This window comes from Desmodus rotundus, chromosome 6 (assembly GCF_022682495.2).
Source record: "Desmodus rotundus isolate HL8 chromosome 6, HLdesRot8A.1, whole genome shotgun sequence".
Classification (NCBI taxonomy): Eukaryota; Metazoa; Chordata; class Mammalia; order Chiroptera; family Phyllostomidae; genus Desmodus; species Desmodus rotundus.
This window is the reverse complement of record NC_071392.1, coordinates 115,417,101-115,436,433: the sequence shown is the minus strand read 5'-3', so window position 1 is coordinate 115,436,433 and position 19,333 is coordinate 115,417,101. Positions and strand designations below refer to the sequence as shown.

Genomic DNA, 19,333 nt, shown 5'->3' with positions numbered 1-19,333 from the left:
CTGCTGTGAGCCAGCACTGGAAGGGCAGGAAGGCATGTGTGTTCTCTGATAGCTCTGCTCACAGTGCCTGGGGTCACCTCTTTCTAGTCGTGGCATCCGATGACAGAGTGGCAGTGAGTTTCCAGGGGCTAGAATGAGCGCATTCCCCCAAAACCACACGCCCCAACTTCTGGAGCCTGAAGCCCAGGCCTTGAACAGCAAAGACAGGCCCCCCCCTCCCCCGCCCCATTGTGATGCTCCACAGCACAGCCCAGACCTGTTGGCCTGGATCTCGCCAGGGGGAGGGGGTGTGTCTGAGATTGCAGTGAAAACTTAGAGAACTGTGTATTACTAATCTCCGACCAGCACAGGAAAGCGACTAATGAATATCGCTGGACTAATACTGTGACATCTTGCCTGAGACGGTAAAATCAGGAGGGACAACCCCACCCCTCAACTGCAGCAGCTTCACCTGATCCTGAAATGTAACTTCCCCAACCCCGGATGGCCACTGAGCGGCCCGGGGGAGCAGCAAGACTTCCCCGCCCGCCTGTATCTGCTGCTCAGCCCCTTCCTGCCCCTCAAGCCCTTGCAGATCCACAGACCCCGCTTTGTGGACGCCCGGCAGTGTGCAAAACCCCGCCTGTCCAGGCGAGCTTCCTGCCGCCCTCAAGCTGGGCACAGGGAGTACAGGCAGCTCGTACATACACTTCCTGCCACAGTCCCTGGAGAGCCGGAGATCCTGCGTGTGTGCAGAGTCCCAGCCCGTGTCCTCTCACAGACATCACACTTGTCCCTTCCTGGAAAACCACTTTAATTAGCTTACACCAGTAGCAAAGAGGGAGCAGCGGAACCCAGGGCAGGCAGGCTGTGCTCCAGAAACTGCCAGGTCTCCCTCTTGGCTCTAAATAGGGTTAGCAGCAGTTCCAAGGGGGCCCAGGCCTCCAATAGCAAAGCCAGAGAAAGGTTGGCCCCAGAAGGCCAATGGGAAGTGGCAGGTGTGACTGCTCCGGGTGTGGGAGACGGTGGCAGATGGGGGATTAGGAGTGTGTGCACTCACACGGGGCTCTCAGAGGCTCCAACCCGCAAGGCCTCTGGCCAGGGCTGTGTTTAAGGCTGGGTCAGGCAGAGCAGGAGCCACAAAGAAGAGATGAGAGGTCTGGCCAGCAAGCCCCAGGGGAAGGACAAAGGCACTGGGGCAGAGGCAGCTGTGGACAACAGCCAGCTCAGGCAGGGCGCTTGCAACACTGTAGCAAACAAGGCCTCCATGCAGCTCAGGGCCTTGGCCTCTGCCGGGGCCCCTGTCTCAGCCAAGTGCAAAGGCATCTCCCAAGCCAGAAATCAGAGCCAAAGCATCTGCCCTCTCCCACAGCAACTTGTGGACGTGGGGCTGGGTCAGCGTGGGCATGGGGCCACCAGCATCTCAGTGGCAGTTCTGACAGCTGGGGTGGCAGGGAATCCCATTCACCCGGCAGCGGCAGCCCCCGCTGGTGTCTCCGGGGCCCTAGAGGATGAGGGGAGAGAAGGTCAGGGCAGGGAAGACGGTGTCCCCCCACCCCTGCTATTCCATCACACCCCAACACAGTGCACACTCCACTCCAGTCTGTCGCTCAGGCGGTTCCCCCCACTTCTCAGCTGGCCCTCTCAGCCTCAGCAACCTGATGGAGGCCATTGCGAAGGCCTTTTTAGGCACCCCAATTCCATAGCCTCCATCTGCCTATCCCAGACCCAGAGCAGGGAAAGGCGCTGAGGGACCTTTGCATATTCGGTAAGGGCCGTCCCCCCCTCTCAGTGCCTGCGTATCTGTAACAACCACAACCCCCCCACGCCGGGAACACACCCCGGGCAGCCGCCACACACGAAGTGCTTGCAGTCTGATGGGCGCCCTGCTGAGCACCTTCCCCACACCTTTCCACTTGATTCTGACAACCAGCCTGCGTGAGGCAGGCCCGGCTGTCACCTCCATTTTACAGAAGGAAATGACGCTCAAAGAGGGCAGGGACAGCCGGGGCCGCGCAGCTCGCCTGTGCCAGGGCCAGGCACCCACGCCACCTGACTCCAGACCGCACCCTTCACCGCTGTCCTCTAGGGCAAGGGGCACAGCCTGTTTCCGCAAAGAGCCAGTCCGTTATTTCTGGCTTCGCAGGCCACACAGTCTCTGCCTTCGTAGCTCCAAAGCAGCCAGAGACCGCACGCAAAGGAATGAGCACGCCTGCGCTCCCCTAAAACTCCCTATGGACAATGACATTCAGATTTCATACCATTTGTTTTCAATTTCATTTTTTAATTTATTGATTTTCAGAGAGCGAGAGGAAAGGGGGGAGAGAGAGAGACATCAACTTGCTGTTCTACTTATTATTCACGCTTCCATTGGATGATTCTTGTATGTGCCCTGACTGGGGATCAAACCCACAACCTTGGTATATCAGACTGATGCTCTAACCGACTGAGCTACCCGGCCAGAGCTGGATTTCATATAATTTTCATATCACAAAATATTCTTCTGATATTTTTCAACCGTTTAAAAAATTTAAGAAACGTTCTTACTTCACAAGCTTATAATTACAGGCTAGGGGTTGGATCGGGCCCCTGGGCCATAGTTTGCCCAACTTCACTCTTGGGCAAGGCCCAGGAGGGCCCCTCCCCACAACTGTCCCGAGCTTCTGCTCCCCAAGGACTCACCCCCGGTCCCCAGCGCGGGCCCTTGGTGACCCAGCAGATCTCGGTGTGGCAGACAGTGCAGCGGATCCAGTCACAGCCGTCCTTCTTCTGCACCACGATCCGGCACTGCGGGCAGTGCATGGCCTCGCCCTGCTGCAGCATGGACTGGCGGGGCGGGGGTGGGGCGGGGGCTGACCTCGGGCCTCAGCCGCTGCCCCCACCGGCACCCTCCCCACTGTGGAGGGAAACTGGAGACCCTGCCACGGGAGCTATGGCGTCCCTCTCCGAGGCTCCATGTTTCTGCGGCCTCCTCCCTCCACCTGGTCACTTATCCTGCTGCGTGTGCCCTGAGCACTTATCCCAAGTGCCAGCTCTAGATAGGAGTGACACCAGCAGGGAGGTCAGAGCCTCGGGTCCCCCACCCGCTACCAGCTCCCAGAACTTGAATCCCCAGGCCCTCAGCCCCGCCCCAGACTCACCCTCAGCATCTCCGTCGTCTGCCGGGCAGCCACGTCGTTCTGAGCCCGCAGGGCCAGGTCGTCCTGGTACTCCTTACAGTTCATCTTCTCGTGGATGGCCTGCAGTAAGTGAGGGGCTGGGGTGAGAAGGTTCCCCGGGAGGGATCCGGGAGAGTGGGAACACAATGGGCATCTGCACACACGCACAGCGCCTCTAGGTGTTGTGTCTGACAGGCCCCCGCTTTCTGAACCATACCCCCATTTTACAGGAGAGACAGAGGCTGGGCAGGTGAAGTCAGGGTCAGCATGTACGGTAACACGTACCCCTTTATTTCAAGTCCTGATGGGCCCAGAAACCCCAGACCACCCCTCACCCAGGCCGTGGCCCTCGAGCCTGCCTAGGTTCAGCCTCAGGCAAGCCCAGTGCTCAGAGACCAAGCCTGCCTGGGGCACCCAGGCCCAGACTTGCCTCCTCTTCACCACTCTCTTAACGACCAACTGTGGAGATGACGGGGCAGGGATGGGCCTGGGTTTGGGGTCAAGGCTCAGCATAGGGCAGGGGTTGGGGCTTAGTGTGGGGTAAGGGCTCAGGCCAGGGCCAGAGCTTGGTCCAAGGCTTAGGCTCAGGTTGGGGGACAGGCCTGGGGCAGCTTCATGACACCCAGGCCCTTCGTGGAACAAGCACTGACGGGTGGGGAGCTCCTGGCAGAACCAGGGTGACTAGGCAGCGTGGGTCCCCAGCCACACCTTGCAGAGCAGGCAGTTGACGCGCAAGCACACGGGGCAGGTGAACTCGTTGACGTCGTCCTCAAAGAAGCACCACCCCTTGCAGTCCAGGGTCTTGCAGTGGTAGCTAAAGGCACTGCGGTTCTCAGCGATGGAGATGCCCAGGTCCAGGAACCGCTGGTAGTCCTCGGGGCTCAGCAGCTGCCAACAGACCCCAGCCTTGGTCTCCGGGGCTCAGAAAACCTGACAGGTGCCCCCCGCCCCCAGCCACCAAACACCCTCCTGGAAGCCCCCAACCCATAAAGTCCAACCCAACGCCAGGCTCTTTTCTTCACATCAATATTTAAAAACTCCACTCAAAAGGTGGATTAAAAGTTCTGAAGGGACACGGTGATGATGGCTGCACAATAATAATGTGAATGTACGTTTCGTCCTTTATTTTTATTGTTGACAACGTGGATATACTTACTGCCACAGAACTGCACAATTAAAAATGGTCAATATGGTAGATTTCATATATATTTTACCACGATAAAAAAATAAAAGAAAAAATGGACAAAAATGATAACAAGCAATGCTAGGGGATATGTGGTTAAACTAGCATCCCGGGTACATTTCACTCTGAGAAAGCCATGTGGTGATACCGTTACAATCATCCCAAACCTTTCTCAATCTTCTGGGAATCACTCACTTCTACAAGTTCATCCTAAGAAAACAACATTGAGGAGAAAGAAACACTATGCAAAGTGTTCCCTGAAACATTACTTACACACGGACACACTGGGATTATTAACAGAGGAGGTACAGACAAGACATGCCATAGAGATTTATAATGATATTTAGAAAGTTTGTAGCCAAATAGCAAGAGCCCTTGTGTCTGCACCAGTCACAATGAAATAAAAATCACGCCTGTGTTCTACACGTTGATTGGGTGGTGGTTATAAGAGACATCTGTCAAAACTCACCCAACTGCACTTACAATGGGTATATTTTATTGTGTGCCAAGTACACCTTCACAAAGTTGATTTAAAAAGGAAAAACATCGTGCCTCCCCAGACACTCTAAAGTTAACAGGAGAAAAATGCAATCAGGGGTCTTCTGGGGTGGTGGGAGTTGTGGAGACTCTTCTGTCATTTCTGTTCTGGTTCTCGACAGTTCAGGCGTGTTTCTGTAAAACAACCTCCACTGAATGACCCTGCTGCTCCCTGTCCCTTTCACTCTCTGACACACTTGACCACTCCTAGGTCATTCTGGGGCATATATCACCTCGCAGGGGCTCCAGGCAAGCACAGGCCCCGCAGGCCCTTGGCATGGGTGGACTGCACAGGACGCGCCTCTGAGCGACGACTGTGGGTGTCAGGTCATGTGGACTGACCTTCCAGGGCACAGAGACCGGGCCTCAGCAACCTCCTGGAGCTGCCCTTCTCAGACACCCCACCGATGAGATAAAAATGGGGCTGCTCCTGGGGTAAAGGGTGGGAGTTTCCAAGTTCTACCCCTCTGCCTGCCCTTTCCCCCCTTGAGGCAGAACTCCTTGGGCCCCAGGAAATGCTTGGTGAGATCAGGGCTTTCTCAGAAGAAGGGTCACAGGACAGAGGCAGGAGTGATGGGAAGAAAACAGGGGTCTGTCCACGTGCCAGGGGGTCTCTCCTCTGGACCTCAGCCACCTTTGGCTATGTCTCACATTTTTGCCTAGGAGCCCTAAGATGCCCAGTTCTGGGAAGGCCATTCCCCAGCAGTTTAAAAACCATAAATCAGCCCTGGCTGGTGTGGCTCAGTGGACTGAGTGCCAGCCTATATGAACCAAGGGGTCGTCGGTTCAATTCCCAGTCGGGGCACATGCCTGGGTTGCAAGCCAGGTCCCCAGTAGGGGCACACGAGAAGCAACCACACACTGCTGTTTCTTTCCCTTTCTCCCCCACTTCCCCTCTCTCTAAAAATAAATAAATAAAAAGAATGCCTATAAAAGAATCTCTAAACAGTCCACTTTACAACTGGGGAAAGGGAGACCAGGGCAGGGAGAGGACCTGCTCAAGATCACCAGCAGTCAGGGAGGGAACATGCTAATACTACCGTTCACAGTAACAGCAGCAAGCACACACACAGGTGCAGACAGAGACAGCACCGTGACAGACTGTTGGAGGAAAGGCCCCATTTGTTCTCGTCTCCCTGACTCCACACTCGCAGGTGGTCCCCTCCTGCACAGAATCTGCCTTGAGCATGTGACTTGCTTTAGCCAGTGAACAGCAGCAAGTGTGAAAGGTGCCAAGCTGGAAAGCACTCTTGCCCTGGGGCTCCCCGCTCCCCGCTCTTGGAACTCTGAGACACCTCGTGAGCAGCCTGGCCAGCCTGCCGAGAGATGGGAGACCTTACTGGGAAGAGGCACAGCCAACCCGGCCATCACAGATAAGGTCATCATATGTCAGTCCAGGACAGCTGACCCACCAGCTAAGCCCTGATCAGATCAGCTAGGCCCAGCCTGGACCAAAAGAATCATCCAGATAAGCCCAACTGAAATTACTAACTTGCAGATTCATGAGCTAAAGAAATGGTTGTTTTAAGCCACTAAGTCTGAATGACCTGCCACCCTGCAAAAGCTAACTGACGAGGGCTTACCCTGTGTCGAGCACCACTCTAAATCCTTTGCACATTCCCTCTACTGTGACCTTCACAACTCTTGAAACAGAAACTAACCCTGACTTTCACTTTAAGCAAGAGAAGACTGAGGCACCGAGAGGCTGAGTATCTGACTGGAGGTCACCCAGGCCCACTGTTAACTGCTTGGCTGTCTCTCCTTCATACGGGGGGTTCTTGACTAACTATCTCCTTCGATTCCTGTCCTGTTCACTGCTTGGGTCCCTAGCATCCCACCCAGAGAAGGCTCTTGGATAAGTGTCTGCTGCCTCAGACCAGCACCCCGAGCCAGTTCCCACCTGCCGGCCCAGGGCCCAGTTCCCCGGGCCCAGCCCCCTGGGACCAGGTGTGCCCCTTACCGCCCGGATCTCCCTCTCCAGCAGCTTGCCCGAGCACGAGTAGGTGTTGTCGATGAAGGGGCAGGCGACCTCTGCCTCCTGGCTGTTGCGGATGGTGCCCTGTAGACACTCCCTGGCGGGGGGGATAACAGAGTGGAGATGAGGGTCACCTGAACCCACCCATTGGGACTCCACCCTCACACCGCAAGCCTGATCCCAGGTGGGCTTCACCTCAGCACTTCCCTTCCTCCCTGACCCTCCCAACAACCCGTCACCTCGGCCCCAGCTCCTGCCCACCCCACCACTCCGGTCCAGGTCTCTAACCCGGACTGCAGCAGCCTCTTCCCAGGCTCTCTGGGTCCACCACACCCCACCCTAGTGACTCCCATTCTATCAGGCTCAGAACAAGCCCAAGCGCCTAACTGTACTCATGAGAGCCCCTGACTCGCCTCCCTAATGCCTCTGTCCACCCCTCTGTGCCGGCCACAGCGAACCCTCATTCCTGCAGACCGGCCAGGCGCACACCCACACCAGCTGCCTCCAGCGCTTCCCTGCCGCCCTGCCAGGGCAGGGACCCGCTCTTTTACCACAGTCCACTGATACTAGGCATTTGTCACAATTTAGTTATATCAGTGATTATTGGACGAAGAGTTGGCGTCCCCACTGGAATGTCAACTCCAGCGGGCAGTAACTGAACTTTTCCGTTCCTCCTGGCTCACCAGGTGGAGCACAGTCCCGGGCACCCAGGGGCCACTCGCCAAACAGCAGGACGTGCTCTCCACAGCCCAGAACGGGCGGGCCAGGAGCAAAGGCTTGGCACGGGGCAGGCTGCCCACCAGCCAGGTGCAGCGCGAGAGGTTGGCTCAGGTGGCCAGGGCCAAGGCCTCGATGCCCCTGCATGGGCCTGGGTCAGGAGTAGTGAGGGGGGCAGGCGCTGGAGCCAGAATGCCCGAGCCGGTGGCCTCTCTGTACCTCACATGCCTCCCCTGCAAAACGGGGAGGCAGCGCCTACCTGGCAGGGTTTTGTGGGTGTCCAATGAGATGTGACCATAGCACCCACCCCCTTTCTGCCCTGGTTAATTGGTGGCTGGGACCAACACTGAGCTGGGGGTGGGGGCGCACCTGCAGAAGGTATGCAGACACTCCCGCAGCACCACGGCCTCGCCAGGCGCCAGTGCCGAGTAGCACACAGGGCACTCGGTGGGCTCCGTGTTCAGCACCAGGCTCCTCTGATCCAGCTGGACGTGCTGCAGGTAGTTCCCCTCCTGCTGCTGCTGCTTCCGCTGCGCACAGGGGGAGGGGCCAGGGCGGGTCAGTCAGATCCCGGAATGGGAACAAGACTGGGAGACAGTCAGGATTCCCGGGTAGGGGTGGGGGTGGCCAGGCAGTGGGCACGAGCCAGAGCCTCTGGGAAGGGTAGGACCCAGGGCTGGAGGAGGGCCAGGCAGAAGCAAGTTGGGGCTGCAATCAGGGGTCAAGCCAGGCGAAGGAGTGATGGTGGCGATGGTGGTAGGGAAGGGAAATGGGCGGCCAGGGGATGGAGGTGGAGCAGAGTGGTTCAGGGGTATGGGAAGGGGAAGTGATAAAGTTAGGGAGCAGAGCAAGGCAGCACGGAGGATGGGCCAGGCCAAGACTACATGCAGATGGCACCAGGAGTGAGGTCATGGCCGGGGTGGGCAAGGGTGGCACCAGGTCCAAGGGAAGGCAGGTGGAAGACGGGGCATCTGACCTGAACGGGGAACACTCAAGGTCAGGTGTCTCTGTGGAACCAGCGCTTGGGCCATGACTGGGGGCAGGACCAGAGGGTGCAGGCCAGAGGGTGGGGTCGACCTCCCAGGGAGCAGGGAGGTGCCGGGTCCTGGGGTCACAGGAAATCAGGGGTGGGCTATGGCCAGAGAGGCAGGGAAGTCGGGAATAGCAGGGTCCAGGGTGAGGTCAAAGCTGAGTAAAGCAGAGCTAGGTCACAGGCAGACGAGGGAGTGGGAGATGGGGCGCAGTCAGGGTCTCAGCCAGGGTGTTGGGGTCCCTCCCAGGTACACTTGTATGCACAATTGGTGTGTACGTCAACGCTAGGGGCGGAGCCACAACCCACAAGGGGGCAGGACATGTTAGCCTGGATGGGCAGCACAGTCAGCGAGCAAGGGAGGATCACAGTGAAGTGAAGGGGTCACTGCCTGCCCTTCGTCCGTGAGGGGGCAAGGCAACCACCGGGGAGAAGCGGCAGTGGAGGAGCCTCCCTTCCTGGCCGCCACCTCCTGGTCAGTCTGCAGGTGCCAGGGGACATCCCCACCCACCTGCTGGTACTGGCGCAGAGCCTCCTCCTCGCTGGCCAGCCGCGCTCGCTCCTCTGCATCCGGCTGGTACGTGGGGGGTACCTGGTAGGTCTCGGGCCGCGCCCGGCAGCACATCTCGCAGCCGGGACGTGTGGGCTTGTTGATGAAGGTGCAGCCAGGGCACTGCCAGCCCACCTGGGGACGAAGGGCTGGTGAGCCCAGTGCGCTGAGGGTCCTGGACAGGGTGAGTCAAGGACGCAGGGATACGCAGCTTACCGGTGGGGGCTCGGGAGTGGTGTCAGGCTGCCCTCGCCCTGGCTCCTGGGGAACCCCAGGCTTCGGGGGTGCCAGCTCCAATGGGCCCCTGGGCTGCAGTGTGAGGTCCTTGAAGCCCAGATCTGGAAAGGTCAATTGAGAGGCTGGTGGATCCAACCAACCCACTTCATCCATACCCCCTGGTCAGCCACGAACCCCGCACCCTGCACTGCGCCCCCTCCTATCCTCTTCCCCCTCCCTGAATGAGTCTCCGACTTGGTCCTACCAGGTGGACCCAGACCTGGCTGAGTGGCCTGGTGTCCACAGGGTCAGAGTCCCTCCACCACCCAAGAATGTTCCCATGTCCTCAGGGCTGAAAACCCTGCCTAACACCCGCCCTCCTGCGCCCTGAAGTGAGGCACCCAGAAGGACAAACAACACTCCTCAGCTGGTCCTGCCAAAATTCTGATCCCCTGGTGAGGGGGCACTGGACCATCACCAGAAACCCGGCCTGGACTCGGTATGCCAGTACAGGAGGGTCAAGGGGAAACTGAGGGCCCCAAACACTAAAGGACCCCGGCGAGGGGACAGCTGGACGCCAGGGCGTCTGTTACGAAGGCCAGCACGGTGACAGCGCTGTGTCACCGTCAGTTTCCTCAGCTCCACAGCTGCCTGTGGCAACACAAGAAAACGGGTCTTCCTCTTAAAGGAAATACACACCGGAGCAGTCGTGGGAGAGGGCCTTCGTGTCTGCCCCGTCCTCTCAAAACAGTTCAGAAGAAAGTCACGTGTGTGCACACAAGTAAACTGTATAAATAATCCTACCGACACAACAAGGCAGCAGAACAAATGAGGTAAAATGTTAACAGCTGGGGAACCACACACACGGTCCATGGGAAGCTGTTATACAGTTCTGTGTACAATTTTGTAACTTTCGTGTAGGTTTGGAGTATTTTAAAATATGAAGTAAAAAATGTAAACACTAGTGATTATCATCTTATCTAATTTACAGATTTAGAAAACTAACGAGCAAAGACAGGAAGGGCCTCCGCCAAGGCCACAGAGCTGATAAATGCCAGAGCCAGGACTAAACGCAGCCCCCTCTCCTAGGCCGCTGTCCCCAAAATGGACCCCAAAATGACTCCCTCCTGGACTGTCCTTTGTCCTCCCTTCTCCACTGTGGGTGAGACCCTCCGGTCTAGCCCCATGACCTCAGGCGAGTCCCATCCTCATCACTCAGAGTGGAGCCTCACCTTCCAGCATCCGCAGCTGGCGCTCCCGCTGCAGCTCCTGGGGGCTGAGTGAGGTGTTGCGGGCTGACAGCAGGTAGAGGTAGGCGCGGTCGCCATTCTGCCGCACCCCGTGCGAGTGCAGGGACTCCTGGTCGCGGGCCAACCGCTGCCCGATCACCCACCGCTGCAGGGCCGATGGGAAGCCATAGTCCAGGAACACCTGGCAGGGGGATGAAGGGAGAGGGATAGGGAAAGGCACCAGGTACAGTCAGACCGCCATGGGGAGCCCCCGCCCTGATGTCTGCCTTCAGTCCCCTCACTCACCATGTCCTTGAGGGAAGCCACTGTCATGTCAGGGTGCACTGTGAGCCAGATGGTGACGGTGTGCATCTGGGCGTCCTCCACCCTCACCCACAGCCTGCGGAGGAGAACGGGAGCAACAAGGGCTCTGGCTGCAGGTCCGACCTCAGCAACCAGCAATCAGCGTGGACATGTTTGTACGTGTGTGCATCACACACACACACACACACACGCGAGCCCCTAGGCTGTGCGAGGGGCCTCTCTCCTGGATTCTCGCACTCCCGTGCTTCCTCCTTTATAAGAACCCACTGCTGAGGCCCCTCCAATGGCCCCACGCTGCCCCTGGAATAAAATCCACGCTCACTGTGCACAGAAAGGTCTCGGGATCTGGCCCCTCACCACCTCTCCGGCCTCTTCTATCATTCCCTCCCTTGCTCCTCAGCTAAGCCGCCCCAGTGATTATTCACCGTAGGCCAAGCCTCTGCAGAGCACTGCGTATGCATTAACTCATTTAATCCCCTCCACAAACCCACGAGGCAGCACTGTGTGGTCCCTATTTACAGATGAAAACAGAGCGACAGGCAGGTTCGCTGACTCTGCCACGGAAGCCGTTACTAAGTGTTAGAGGCAGGATTGCAATCCCAACAGTCCTGTTCCAGAGAAAGTGGCTTTACACACCAACCTTCTCCAGGATCCTAACACAGTTTTGGAAGACCAAAAGCACAAAAGGGAGAGCCGAGATGAATCCCAGGGGAAATGATCCCACAGGAAACATCTATTAGGACACCAAGCAGTAACAGTAAAGCTCCCTTCGCACCTTCAGAGAGATTTGGGAGAACAAGCAATCAGAAAAGGAGGAAGGAAGAACTCCTGGAAATTAACAAGTAACTCCTGATTAACCTAGCCCTTAGCTCCAACTACAAGTTCACAGGGAAAGTGACAGATAGTAAATGACACCCGGAGGAGGCAATTAATAAATCCAGGATGGAGGGAAAATTCTAAAGGTCAAAGACCAGTTTTCTTAAAAAAAGTAATGGCCTAAAAATAGAGGAGAAGAAAAAAGGCTCAGACAATGATAAGTGCTATGTGTAGATCTCACCTGGTTCCTGATCGGAACAAACAAGTATAAAACGCAGGAATGAGATAATTAGGGCAAGTTGAATATAAACAGAGTATTGGGGAATTTAAAGGAATTAGTAATTTTTTAGGTGTGAAAATGGTGGTGAGGTTATTTTTGAGTCCTTATTTTTTTAAAGACATCGAATTATTCAAGAACGAAATAACATTTGAAATTTACTTTAAAATAATTCAGAAAATACTCTCAAAATTCTTCACGATAATGATTTTCAACACCCAGCTAACTATCAATGAAGTGAGGGTAAAACAGAAATTTTTAGGCATGTAAAGACTTCAAAAGCTTACCATCCACTTTCCCATATGGAAAGTTTGTGAAATAGCCCTGGCTGGTGTAGCTCAGTGGATTGAGCGCCAGCCTGCAAACAAAGGGTCACCGGTTCAATTCCCAGTCAGGGCACATGCCTGGGTTGTGGGCCAGGTCCCCAGTAGGGGGTGCACAAGAGGTAACCACACATTGATATTTCTCTCCCTTGCTTTCTCTCTCCCTTCCCCTCTCTAAAAATAAATAAAGAAAATCTTTTCTAAAGAGTTTTTGAAATACAAGAAATACGAATAGCTGAGTCTGATGCATGAGAATGCAAGAGAACTAACAGGAAATTAAGGGGACTGACCTTCTCCATCGAAACATGTGGAGCATTAAAGCGCACACACTTTCAGCCCGAGTGCCCTTCAGTGCGTGAGCGGGTAAAACAACTGTGGGACATTCGCACAATGGATTCTACTTGGCCGTAAAAAAGAAGAAAGTTTTACCCTTTGCAACAGTGTGGATGGACCTGGAGAACATTATGCTAAGTGAAATAAGCCTCTCAGAGAAAGACAAATACCGTATGATTTCACTCATATACAGAATCTAATGAACAAATGGAACTAACAAGGAAAACAGAGACAGACTCACAGATGGAGAGCAGATGACAGCTAGTCGGGGCGGGGAGTTAGGGGGTAGAGTGATGGAGCAAAAAGGAAAAAGGACTCATGGACACGGACAATGGTGTGGGGATTGCTGAGGGAAAGGGGGTATAAGGGGACTGAATGGTAATGGGAAAAAATAAAATAAAGATTATATATATTTTAAAAAAGTACATACATTTTCAACTGCATTACTTATCCTACAATGAATCATATTTCCAAAATTGAAGTACTGTACATGCTATTTTAGTGGGTTTAGGTTTTTAGAATCAACCTAGAAACAAAGCTTAGAAGCCTCAATTATAGTTTAAAAAAAAAAAACAACAGAAGCTACAAGCTATAACTTTAGCACCAATGACAAAAAAATATAGTTGGAGCCCTCGTATCCAATGTCATCAGTCACTGATGAGTTTAATCAGAAAACTCGTTAAGGTGGAGAACTGCAGAAACAGCCGCAGACGAACCTCAAACACTTCATTCCACCTCACGAGTCACACACACAGAGTCGTCCGCCCATCTCCCGGTGAACAGCCAATGGCTGTTCTTTGAGTGTCACTCCGCCCCTGGAGTTTCCCGTGATTTTTATTTTTGGATGAACCACACCCATAATACATGGTCCATGCTTTGCAGTATCAGCTTTTTCTTTAAAGTGGAGCAAAAACTTAAAGACACTCTCAAAGCATCTCAGTACAGAATTCTTGTGGATTTTTACCATTTTTTTTACAACTGCCTCACGCTAGAGTGCTAAGTGGGTTTTTTTTGGTAACGTGTCTCTCTGTTGTCTTTCTAAAGCAATCAACTTATTTTTCCCAGAAACAATTCCTTTCTGGCACTCAGGTTTCACTGACTGATACAACAGCTAATCGTATTATGTTGTTACAGTAACTAGTACAATGGCTGTAAACAAAGCTGTGGGGCAGCAGTGTATTACACACACACACACACATATCATACATATACATATATCATACACATATGATATATGCATATATGTATCACATAGAGAGGGGAAGGGAGGGAGGAGGAGAGGGAGATAAACAGAGACGAGAAACATTGATTGGCTGCCTTCTGTACACACCGTTCCTGGGGGTGGAATCTGCAACCCAGGCACATGCCCCGACCAGGAATCGAACTGGCTACCTTGCGGGATGACTCCCACCCAGCTGAGCCACACCAGGCAGGGCTGCAGCACTATGTTTTACAGCAGGAACCACAGCGCCATTTAATTGGAGGGACTGGGTGGAGTCAACTGGGAAGACTCCTACTATAGTACTTCCACAAAAATCAGAGCCAGGAAAAGGGAAGGTGAGGGGAGTTTGCTAAATTCCTTATTTTTGTAAGAAAGAATACACAGGTGCCGTCTCAGGTTGATACACCTAGTTGAAGAGGATATGAGTATTCTGCTTAAACCAAACTGGCCAATCGATCTAGAGATCAATGCAATCCCCATGGAAACCGCGTCCGCTGTGTTTCACAGGTCTCCTGGGACAAAGACTAACAAGACTAACAGTATCCATTTTCTCTTGCTTCCTTTTCTCCTGAATTCCTTTTCTTTCATGAAAAAAGTTTATTTATTTATTATTATTTTTTTAGAGACAGAGGAACATGGATTTGTTACTCCACTTAATGGGGTGATCCATTCATGGGGTGATCCTTGTATGTGCCCTGACCAGGGATCAGCCACAACCTGGGCACGTCAGGACAACGCTCTACCCAATGAGCGGCCAGAGCAAGAACCTCTGCATTCCTGCTGTCCCCTGGCTGTATTTCACTCGCTCCCTCCAGGCTAGGAGAACAAGTTCTGGTCTACAGGAATCACGTGGAAGAAGTGCGTGCAACTTTCTGAGCTAAGCTCTTCAAAGAAGCGTGGGAGGGGTGGCCTTTCTTCCCTCCCTCCTTCCTGCTGGTAAGGATGCTGATGTGATGATTGGAGCTGGAGTGACCATTTTGGACCAAGATGTGAACCTCAGAATGGAGGCCACAAACAGAAGAACAAGACAGGAGAAGCAAGAGACTCTGAGGCCCGCGGGGGCAGAGCCTCCACATCTGGACTGCCTGCCATCACACTCGTTTATGCCACTGTCATTATGTGCTTTTCTGTAATAGGAGGCCTAACATCCTAATGCACCCTTAACAACCCCAGAAGATAGCTACTACGCCCCATTTTTCAAATGACAGAGACGGAAACTCAGAAGTGACATGACCTGCCCTCGACCTCACCGGTGATTAGTGCCAGAGCTGGGGTTGGAAGGCAGGCCTCCTGACACCAGCACCCGCCCATGACAGCGACTGTTCTAGCAGAGGTCCGAGGGTCCCGAGGCCTTGCTGGGTTGGTGAGGATCCCGCACACACATTCTTCAGTTTATTCTCACTGAACCATTCCTCAAAGCTACCAGAAGGAATCCTGACCCCTATGGGTCGTCCAACCAGTCCACAAGCGCGGGGAGAGGCGAGGGCCGACACTGCAGGTGGCAAGAGCCCCGTGACCTTGGAAAGGGCCACGAGTTCTCCCACAGTATTGCTGGTTCTCGCTGTGCAGCTCGGCGAAGGAGCAGTACTCTCCCTCTCCACCATTACTGCTGATATAAGTGAAGTTTAAAAATTCTGACCTAATAATCAATTTAGGGCTGTCATATCTGCTTAAAAGTGTTCTTTAGTTTGCTGAAACTAGTTGTCTACAGATGGTTTCATGAATGCATTGTCATGCTATAAAAGTGAGCTCCGGCCGGGAAGCTCAGTTGCTTAGAGCACCGTCCTGCTATTCCAAGGTGCAGGTTCGATCCCCCATTAAGGCACATACAAGAATCAACCTAATGAATGCATAAATAAGTGGAACACTAAATCGATGTTTCTCTCCTCTCTCTCTAAAAAAATCAATCAATAAATTAAAAATTTAGCCTTGGCCGAGTGGCTCAGATGGTTAAAGCATCCTCCCATCCTCCCAAAAGGGCTGCAGGTTCAATCCCTAGTCAGGGAGCGTACAGGAGGCAACTGATGGATGCTCCTCTCTCACACTGATTCCCTTTCTCTCTCTCTCTCAAATCAAGAAACATCCTTGGGTGAGGATTTAAATAAATAAATAAATAACTTAAAAAAATTATGGAAGTTAAAGTGCAATAATTTTTGAAGATTATAAGTGATGGTATATCTCATTTCTCGTACGATAAACACTTGTGTCTTTGCTTCACCTTATCAGGGAGTTCTCCATGTCAGTGTTTAAAATGCTGTTTGGTGTAAGTATAAAATAAATTCTGTAAAAGAGGGAAAAATATAAACGAGGAACTGTTCTACTGGCAGGAATACAGTATGGCCCACTGGGCTTCAGCGCGCCCTCCCTAAGTCCTGGGCCAGCCACACGCTCCTCACCTGATGTCCTGTGTTGGGGAGACCTCCGGTTTCAGTTGCACTCTTAGGGGTACGCGTTGCTCTGCCAGCCAGATGGCACACTGCATAGCCACCTGCTCGTCCCCACCTGCCACTGCTCGGGTAAGTCTCAGGGCCATCTCCTCGGCTAAAATTCAACACAGCGGAAGCAAGTTAAAACAGTTTATTTTTCAGGAGCTGGGGGTGAGGGCTGAGACAGGAGGTGATCCTTTGTACAAGCTGCTGCTTCTGTCTTCCTGTGAACTCCTACATACCCTGGGGAGCCTTCTCTCATACTCCCCAGTCCCCCTGCCTGTTCATTTGGTTCTGTTTTTCCTCCATATTCCTCCCCAAGTTCCCCTTACTTCCATTCATTTAGCTGACGAGAATTTACTAAGCTCCTACTGTGTGCCAGCCACTGTCCCAGAAAGTGGGATTCAGCAAGTGAATTACATAAACAGGATTTTTCACTCCGGTAAGAAGACGGGCAAGTTTAATAAGAGAAAAACAGATTGCGATGCATGTTGGCAACAAAATAAACAGGGCAAGGAAATCAGGGAAGGCTTCTAGGAGGAGGTGATATTTAAGCTGAGACCTGAAAGAGGAGAAGCTGGATCTTTCAAGACCCAATCGGGAAGTGTTCCAGGTGGAGAGGAAGGTTAAGAGCAAAGGCCTTGAGCAAGAAGTGGTTGGATTAGATCAGAAAAAGCCAGTGGAGCTCCAGCAGAATAAGCAAGGGGGTGAATGGAGGAAGGCTGTGAGGCCAGCCAAGCCAGCAGGGCCTTGCCAGCTACCCAAGGGCTCTGGGCTTTGTCCGAAGAACACAGAGAAGCAGAGGAGGGTTTGAGTAGGGTGGTGACGTATGTTCTACAACACAAGGTGGAGGGGGCTACAGGGGAGGCAAGGACCCTTGGTATTCAGATCGGTGAGGTCTGTCTCCCCCACCAGCCTGGGCAGTTTCCTGTGTCCTCTGGGAGCTCCCAGCTCTGGCCCACGGAGGCCTCAGGGGCATCACGGAGATGAATGACCCACAGAAATGAATGACCCGACAGCTTTGATAGTAACTGGGCCCCCAGGGAGGACAATGAAGGACAAGTGGGCAGAAGGAGACCAGGGTTAAAGCCCCTCTCCCAGGCCTTTCTTGGCAGTGAAGGCAGGGGAGGCAGGGTCCTGGCAGGGTCAACCTTCCACCCGAAGTTTCCCAGTCGCATCCAGGCTGTGCCCACCTTTCTTGGTCTTCTCGTCCATCTGGCGTGGTTGCTCCCATCACCCCAGGAGGGGGCTCTAGCTCCGGGGAAATGCTATCTCCAGGTCACCAGGCAGAGGGCGAGAGATCAGGAGCAACTCAGCCCCGGCCAGTGGCCTCCGGCGTGGCCCAAGCCCCCTTTGTGCCTCCGTGTCCCCTGCAGCAGTCGGTAGCATCACACTACCCGAGGACCGGGGCCTGGGCCTGGGCCTAGGATAGGGGACATGCCGGGACCCTGCGTCGCAGGTGAAAGGGCAGGAGGTACCTAGCCAAGCCCGCAATGGGCGACCGAAAAAAACAGGACCGGCCTGGTGGGGCGGGGCGGCCACACCGCACGGCCGGGACGCTGGAAAGCTCCGGGCAGGGCCCCCACTTCTTCCTGCTGGGAGCGCCCAGGCGCCCGAGATTTCAGCCAAACTCCCTGCCCTCCAGCCCCAGTGAGTCGGGAGGAGGAGGGGAGCAGTTTCGGCGGAAGAGAAAGTGAAAGTGGCGGCCCCGGAAGTGGGGGCGGGAGATTGTCACAAGATCCGGGACACCCTACCCCCACCCCCGGCGTCCGGCCACCCGGGGCCACCCGGGACAGTCGCTGGCGCACATTGCCCTGCTCCAGTCCACCGCGGCCCCTGGCGCCCAGCCCGTTAGCCCCGGGCAGCCCCACTCCACCCCCAAAGGACTCCCGACTCCTGGTGGGCCCCGCCCGCACTTCTGTCTGGTACGGGGGGCGGGGCTGGGGGGGCGGGGAGGAAGGGGTAGGGGCGGGGCAGCTCCCGGGGCTGGGGATTGGACGGAGCCGCCGGCACCAGGGTGCGCAGACCCGGTTCTTAGCGCGGTTTGCAGAAGAAGAAACGGAGACTTAGTTTAAGAACTGCCAGAGGCCACAGAGTCGGGTTTGAATTCAGGCCTGGCGGGCTCAGGAAGCCACCCTCGGCCAGCCAGATTCTGCCTCCTCTCGGCGATCACTCTCCACCTGTTTATTGGGCCGCTAATAAAGTTTGCGCTGGCCTGCCACACGCTGGAGGCTCTTGGCGTCGTCCGGACAACTGTCCCGTATTTTCCTCCCACTCCTCATCCCGTAGATCGTCAGGTCCTGTGGGGTCCCTCTTCAGATTAGATCCAGAATCTGTCACCTCTCACCCCCTCCACACCCCATCCCGCTGTTCATCATTTCTTCTCTGGTGTTTTACAATCTCCTCTTTGGGCTCCTTGCTTTTCCTTTTGGCCCCTATAATCCCATTTTCCACTCAGCTGCCAGAGGGTCCTGCTAAAATGTGAATCAAACTATGTCACTCCTCAAAACACTCCCCGTAGTTTCCATCTCACTCAAAAGCCTGTGAAAGTGAGTAAACTGCCTCCTCTCCTTCTTTGCTATCCCCTGGCTCACTCCACTCAAGCCCCACTGGCTTGAGTCCCAGAACAAGGCAGAGTATACACCCACCTCAGGGCCTTTGCACTTTCCATAATCCAAATATTTTCATGGCTTACTCTCTCCCTTTATTTTGGTTTTTATCCAAAGGTTTTCCCTGTCCTCTCTATCTGAAATTTCACATACACATCTACATCCAGCATTTCGTAGTCTCCTTCCTGGCTTCTGCCACGTCCAGTTCCAGTACGGTCAACCATGTTGTTTGACAAGGTCCAGACATGGGGGATATGTCTTCAAGGAAGCGTATCCTGGCCTGGAGGACGTGGCCTTACTTGGGATCTGTGTGTGATTTTGTTCTTTCTCTTTCTTGGAATCTGTATTTTTACTGCCTTAATCATCTGGAACCTCCTAGAAATGATCACCACTCTTAGAATTGACCCACAGCTGACACAAACAGGATAT

General features: G+C 54.1%; 1 protein-coding gene across 1 annotated transcript; it reads right to left on the bottom strand.

Moving 5' to 3' along the window:
* Nucleotides 1-760: 760 nt before the first annotated feature.
* On the bottom strand, nt 761-18,186 carry RBCK1 (RANBP2-type and C3HC4-type zinc finger containing 1). The gene is made up of 12 exons (XM_024559694.4): nt 17,489-18,186; nt 16,266-16,410; nt 10,881-10,974; nt 10,578-10,776; nt 9,346-9,467; nt 9,091-9,264; nt 7,919-8,079; nt 6,818-6,929; nt 3,846-4,025; nt 3,120-3,218; nt 2,662-2,805; nt 761-1,483 (listed from the first exon to the last, which is right to left on the bottom strand). The coding sequence occupies exons 1-12, from the start codon at nt 17,508-17,510 to the stop codon at nt 1,403-1,405; spliced, it is 1,533 nt and encodes a 510-aa protein (XP_024415462.1). The 5' UTR covers nt 17,511-18,186; the 3' UTR covers nt 761-1,402.
* Nucleotides 18,187-19,333: the final 1,147 nt, after the last annotated feature.